The sequence below is a fragment of the Crocuta crocuta genome, unplaced genomic scaffold, assembly GCF_008692635.1.
Source record: "Crocuta crocuta isolate KB4526 unplaced genomic scaffold, BGI_CrCroc_1.0 scaffold127, whole genome shotgun sequence".
In the NCBI taxonomy this organism is placed as follows: domain Eukaryota; kingdom Metazoa; phylum Chordata; class Mammalia; order Carnivora; family Hyaenidae; genus Crocuta; species Crocuta crocuta.
Genome location: NW_027532008.1, coordinates 8,061,354 through 8,067,735, shown reverse-complemented (window position 1 = coordinate 8,067,735; position 6,382 = coordinate 8,061,354). Strand labels below are relative to the sequence as shown.

At 58.5% G+C, this 6,382-nt stretch overlaps 1 protein-coding gene across 1 annotated transcript; it reads left to right on the top strand.

Moving 5' to 3' along the window:
• Positions 1-605: 605 nt before the first annotated feature.
• FAM43B (family with sequence similarity 43 member B) lies at positions 606-1,553 on the top strand. Its single transcript, XM_077775539.1, has one exon. It carries the CDS (start codon positions 1,053-1,055, stop codon positions 1,551-1,553), a length of 501 nt encoding a protein of 166 aa, XP_077631665.1. The 5' UTR covers positions 606-1,052.
• Positions 1,554-6,382: the final 4,829 nt, after the last annotated feature.

The window sequence follows — 6,382 nt, the reverse complement described above, 5'->3', positions numbered from 1 at the left end:
GACCGGTCCCCCACCCTCAAAAAGTACCCTTTCTGCTTCAGCCCAGGCGAGGGGCACAGCTCTCCCAGCTCAGGAGCAGCCGCCTGGCCCACGACCTTGGAAGAACCTAGGAGAAAGCTTCACCAAGCCACAGTACTTTTCCACTGCACGGCTCGGCCACCTCAGCTGGCCTTCTGCTGTGCAGACAGGAGGCAAAGTGCGCCAGGCCAGCCCCATCAGGAACCCACCCAAAATCACTCTCAGAGATGAGGGTAGGGACAGGCAGTGGCTGAGAGGCAGCTGGAGTCCTAGGGAGAGGAGGGGGGTCCCGAAAGGAGCGCGGAGACCACCGGTGAGGTCAGAAAAATTTGCATTCGCAAAGCCCTCCGGTACGTTTCAAAAGGTTCCTACTTCTTAACCGCCCCTCCACCCTCACCCCTCCAATAATAATGATTAAACCCGATCCACCGCGCCTGTGCCGGGTCCTGGGCGAAGAGCAGCGCTAGCCGGCGCGGGGGAGGAGAGAGAGAGGAGGCGAGGGGAGGGGACGAGAGAGCTAGCGGTCCCGCCCGGTGATGTAGGCAGCCCGGGGAGGTGGAGCCGCGACGCCTGAAGGAGTCCCCACCGCAATCGCGCTTTCGGTCTACCCCTCCGAGCGGCCAGTCGCCAAGCCCCGGCTCCGGCGACCTCCCTGCAGCCGCAGTTTGGGCGGCGGGGGCCTGCGGGATCCTCGCTGTTCAGGCCTGGGGGGCGCCTCCGCCACGCCCAGCCCCCTCCTCTCCTGGCTTCCCGGACGGCTGGAGCTACTCCCGGGGGAAGCTGTTCCCGGACGCTCGGCCGCCGCCCGGGCATCTCGGCTGCCAGCCCGGCTGGGCGCTGGGCATCTGCGAAGCCAGCCCTGCTTGGCACTAAGCATCTCCGGGCACCGACTGACTCCGGCGCCGCCCAGCTGCTCGCGACCCCGGGGCCGCGGGCTTCGCGCGCCCTCCCCTCCCCCGGCCTCCTGGCAGGACGCCCGTGAGCTCCCGGTGCCCCCAGCCCCTTTGGCCACCACTGCCGCCGCCGCCGCCGCGATGCTGCCCTGGAGACGCAACAAATTCGTGCTAGTGGAGGACGAGGCCAAGTGCAAGGCGAAGAGCCTGAGCCCGGGACTCGCCTACACGTCGCTGCTCTCCAGCTTCCTGCGCTCCTGCCCGGACCTGCTACCCGACTGGCCGCTGGAGCGCCTGGGCCGCGTGTTCCGCAGCCGGCGCCAGAAAGTGGAGCTCAACAAGGAGGACCCGACCTACACCGTGTGGTACCTGGGCAACGCCGTCACCCTGCACGCCAAGGGCGACGGCTGCACCGACGACGCCGTGGGCAAAATCTGGGCGCGCTGCGGGCCGGGCGGGGGCACCAAGATGAAGCTGACGCTGGGGCCGCANGCAGGACTTGCGGCCCCAGCCCCCGCCGGCCTGACTTCCAGCCTCCAACCCCGGTCCCGTCCGCTTCGGCTCCCCTCTGGTCCCCCGGCCCTTGCCTCCCTCGTGGTCTCTGTTTTTGTCTGCCCCGCGCCTCATCCTGGCTCAGGGTGACGCCTGATACGCCCTTGATTCCTGGAGGAGAGGGAGAGCAGCGGTCATCGGTCATCGACTGTTCGCCTCTCCCCCCACATCCGGAGTTTCCGAGAGCGCCCTCCATCCTGGAATTGCCCATAAGCTTTACAACAGGTCTTTGCCCATAGACCATCCCCTCCCTCCCAAAACAACCTCTCAAAAGAAGAGGGAAGAAGTTTCCAGAAATCCAGGAGGGTGGCCTTGGACCTTGGCCGGGTGGAAGCCGCGGCCCAGCCCTTGGCCAGTCCAGCCTTCCTCCCTGGGACGGGACCAGCTCGGAGGAGGCATTCTTGTAGGGGAGGAATAGTGGCCCCGGGAACTGAGGCCGCCCGAGGCCAGACCGGGGTCGGCTGTCAGACACACGAGCAGATTTCTCAGACCCTACGCCTGGCCTCTCTACCCCTTGGAGGATTTCTGGACTTCACTGCTCTGCCTCTGGAGAAGACTGGGCTGGTCCTACCAACCCAAACAACGGGTTCGACCAGGTAACAGCCCTCTGCACCAGACAGCTGCCCGAGACTGTGCCCTGGCGCCTAGCACCCCCTACAAGACTCCTCACCCACCCCATCTCTCTGCAGACAGATGTGTGTGGTTCCCCACTAGGTTCTTCCAACCAGGACCGAGATGGGGCCTCCGCAGGAGGTAAGGAGGACCTTTGGCAGGTGCTTGAGGACACTGACTACCCAGGAAGTGGACACAGGAGGGATGCCCTCCCCCCTTGGGGGCTTGTCAGAGGGGGAGGGTCCTGACCACGCTGTGTGCTCCTAGCAGGCTGAGGACGGAGAGTGTGTTAACCCTGCAAGTGGCAGTGGGCCCTGCCCAGGTGTCTCAACAGGGCCACAAAAAGCCCAAAGATCTATGTGTCACCAACTGATCATTGTAAATAAAGTGGACCTGCTTTTTCATCCTGGTCACCACTCCTGTGTTGTGTTTGATGTCGGGCCTTGCTAGGGACAGCAAGACTCTCATCAGAACCCCAAGGGGCAGGAGAAGACCCCAGGCAGTGGCCTTCTTAAGCAGCTAGAGCCATCCCCGCAGGCTTGGGGAGGCGGGGCTGCTGCCAGGAAGCTACTCCCTTGATGTCAGGGAAGGAGACTTCAGTAGCAGGTGTGAAGTCGTACATGCCAAGCCTTGGTGGAGTGTCAGCTGTCTGTCTGGGCCTCCCAGGACATGTCTGTCTGGGCTCCCAGGTCATGTCTGCCTGGGCACTCACACACGAGTGTCTCTGAGACATTTGGCAGGGAGGGGGCACTGATGGCAAGCCCCCGGCCACGCATCTTCGAGAAGATTCCTATGTATGTCAAAGCATGTGGTTTATATCCTGCATCTTCCCGGGGACAGGTTGTAAAGGAGACGGGTGGGCAGTGCGTTTTGCTTTCAGGGGAGCTAGAGACATCTGTCCAGACCTTTATGACAGTGTGAGTCTTGAGCCTGGATATCTTCTTTATTCCTGTGCTGAGCCAGGCACTGATCCCAGGCTCCTCCAGAGCCCAGACAAGTGGCGTCTGCAGCGGCCAGCAGTCAGGGCCGTTCTGTTTCCTGGGGCCGCTAGAACAGAGGGCCCCACTGCCACCTCCCCCGGCAGAACCCAGGCAGGGTCAGGGGACTCTGAAGGGGGAAGCTGGGGCTGACGCCGTGGAGATACCGTGCAGGTCCATCGCCTCCCTCCCACACGCTGGCAGGCATTTTGTTCGTGTTTCTCCCCATTTGCAGGAGGAGAAGAGGAAGCGGGAAGAATGTCAGACCTGGGAGACCAGGAGGGGCTGCGGGTGAGGCAGCCGCTGGTGTCGGAGGCAACCTCCCCAGAAACAAGGACACATGCGTGCCCTCTTGAATCAGACTCAAGCGACAGGTGCTTACTCGGTGCCTGCTCGGCACTGGGGGTCCCAGAGTCCCTCCCCTGTGGCTTTTTACGGTCTTAGGTGAGCTGCACGTGATTAAAGGAAGAGTTACTGTATAATCACTCACGGGCATGTTCTCAGCCGCGGCTCCTACTCCACTGTTCTTTGGCAGCCTCCCAAAACACACCCCCACACCCCCACACCTTCCTTCCCTCCTTCCCAATATACCTGGGTTTAGACGACCAGGGTGAGGGGACTCTGCCTTCTTACCAGCTGTGTGGCACTGGGCAAGTCACTCAGCCTCTCTGAGCCTCACCTTTATCAACAGTAAAATAAGGATACTATCTACCTCCCAGGCTACTTGTAAGAATGAAATAGAATCCCAACTGAGAACACGGTGGTAAACAATAAAACACAGGTGGAGAACAACCATTTTACCCGGAGGCCCTTCTCTTCAGATTAGGACTTCAGTGTGTTTCCCCACAGCCACGGTCCACCCCTGGCAGCAGGGATTATAAACTGTCTTCCGGGACTCATCTCCACTTTCACTGTGCGTGATGCAAGAAGGACCCAGCCGCAGCTTCTGTCCATTCAGGGGGTTGAGGGTGATGAGCCACAGCGCAGCACCAGCTGCCGCCAGGTCACAGAAAGGGATCTCGGGCTGCTCCAGCCCCCAGACAGCTCACCGCCGAGAGAGGGAGACCACTCCCACCTCCATCTCTGCTCTGACCTTGGCTTTCTCCCTGATCTTGGGCACAAGATGGAGAAGAGCCTTGAGCCACTGGTCAAGCTGTCTGGTGCCCCTGCATTCTCTCTCCTGCCAGCTTCAGATCCCTCACCTGTAAAATGCAGATCGGGTGGGTGGGGCCAGTGGCTTTCAAATCCAGGGGTGCCCTAGGAGCTGCTGTCGGGAGTGATGGGGAGATGGAATGGGGAGCCCTCCCCAACCTGCTTTAACTGAAGCACTTTATCTGTTTTTCCCTTGGGGGTTCTGTGATCCCATTTGAATACAGGGATCCTCCTGATTTTTCTTGTTTAAGTTTAAATCGCTGGGTGACGCACGCTGATGCTGCACATGTCTCAGGTCCACGGGGCTGATGGGGCCTGAGGAAGAAGGCTGGTGCGTGTAAGTGTGACAGTGGGCGGGGGGGGGGGGCTTTCCAACAACAACACACAGCCAAGGACAGTGTGAGAAGTGTGACTCAGCTAGACCAGCCACTCGGGTGTCCAGACTCTTCCCCAGACCCCTTGGACCTTATTTCCCATTCTCACGATCCCCTCCACAGCGGCTGGGCTGTGACTAATGTGACGGGTGCCACAGCACGCAGCTCAGGGGGGACAAGGCGCTGGTCCGCCCATTAATGCCATCCTGACTTTCCCTGCTCCTCTTCCCTGTTCCCCAGACACGGCCATGTGCTCCCATCTCCAGGCAGGTGCCTGCTCTCACGACCGGGAGTGTCCCCTTTGGCCACACATTTTCGAATCCCACCCTTTCTTCGAGGCCCAGCTCAAATTCCACTTCTTCCAAACTTTCCCTGATGCACACCCTTCCTCCACTCCTGCCGGGTCTGGTCTCCCCTCTCAGGCTCATGCAGGATATGGCCTTTGTCATGTGACCCCTAAGACTCTGTTTTTTTGTTTTTTAAATTTTTAATGTTTTATTTATTTCTAGGAGAGAGAGAGACAGCGTGAGCAGGGGAGGGTCAGAGAGAGAGGGAGTCACAGACTCTGAAACAGGCTCCAGGCTCTGAGCTGGCAGTCAGCACAGAGCCCGACGCGGGGCTCGAACCCACGAACCGCGAGATCATGACCTAAGCAAAAGTCGGACGCTTAACCGACTAAGCCACTCAGGCGCCCCAAGACTGCTGTTTTTATGTAAGCATATCTTGTCTCTCATCTTGACCCCTCTTTACCTCCCCGCCCCCTTCAGTGCATTGGCCATGGTGGGACAGAGACTTGGTGCTCAATCCTAATTTGTTGAATGAGTGCGTGAATGAATGAGCCAGATGGAAGAGCCATCGCGGGATAGGGAACTAAGTGGGCGGAGAAGCATTCCTTCTGCCAAGCTTCCTTCTGGAGATGCTGAAGGAGAACTATATCCTCAGACGCCCTGTTCAGATGGATGGCTATTCTTGGGGGGCAGGGGGGAATCAGCAGCCTGAGATGGGACCAGTGGAGGAAGCTGAAGGCTCTGTCCATAGGGGCTGCTCCAAGCTCCAAAACCTCGGGACGATACCTGCTGCTCTGTGGACTAGACCAGCACCCAGAGCACCCAGCACAGGGCTGGCACTTGGTACAGAGCAGCTCCTGGAGGTGACCGGCCACCCTCCAGGGGTGCTGGCTGGGCAGCAGGAAGACCGTCCCCACAGCCACAGTCTCTGATTTAACATACAGGCAGTTAAACTTGGCCTTGGGCATCAGACGCACCCAAATGTCAGTCCCAGAGCTGCCTTTTGATGCCTGTAAAACTTTGGGCAGGTTTCGAAAGCTCTGGAGCCTTGGTTTCCCATCTGTAAAAATAGGGATAGATGAGTGTAGGTCTTCTTTGGTTGTTAGAATAAAGTAAGGCGCTGCATTGGGGTAATTTATTTAGTGCACGGTGCCTGATGCACCCAGGAAGTGGTCGCTGCTGCTATTCTGTTTATTATTAGCATTTTAGCTGACACTGCTAACCGACAGCACCAAGCTGAGATCAGGTGCCTGGTCTCTGAGACACTGAGCATGTTGCTTATTCACACCCCAGGGTGGCTCTCTGCCTAAAATCCCATCATTCAACTACAGCTTGTCTCACTTTTATCTCCAGTTATTCAACTGAGATAAGCCTCATCACCTTCATGCTAGATTAAATATAATATCTTATGCTTTTTGTATATCCTTTTCTTTTTGCCTTAGTCCCAGTATAATGCCAGGCACACAGCAAAGCACTCCGAGGTGAAAGAAAGAAAGAAAGAGAGAGAGAGAGAGAGA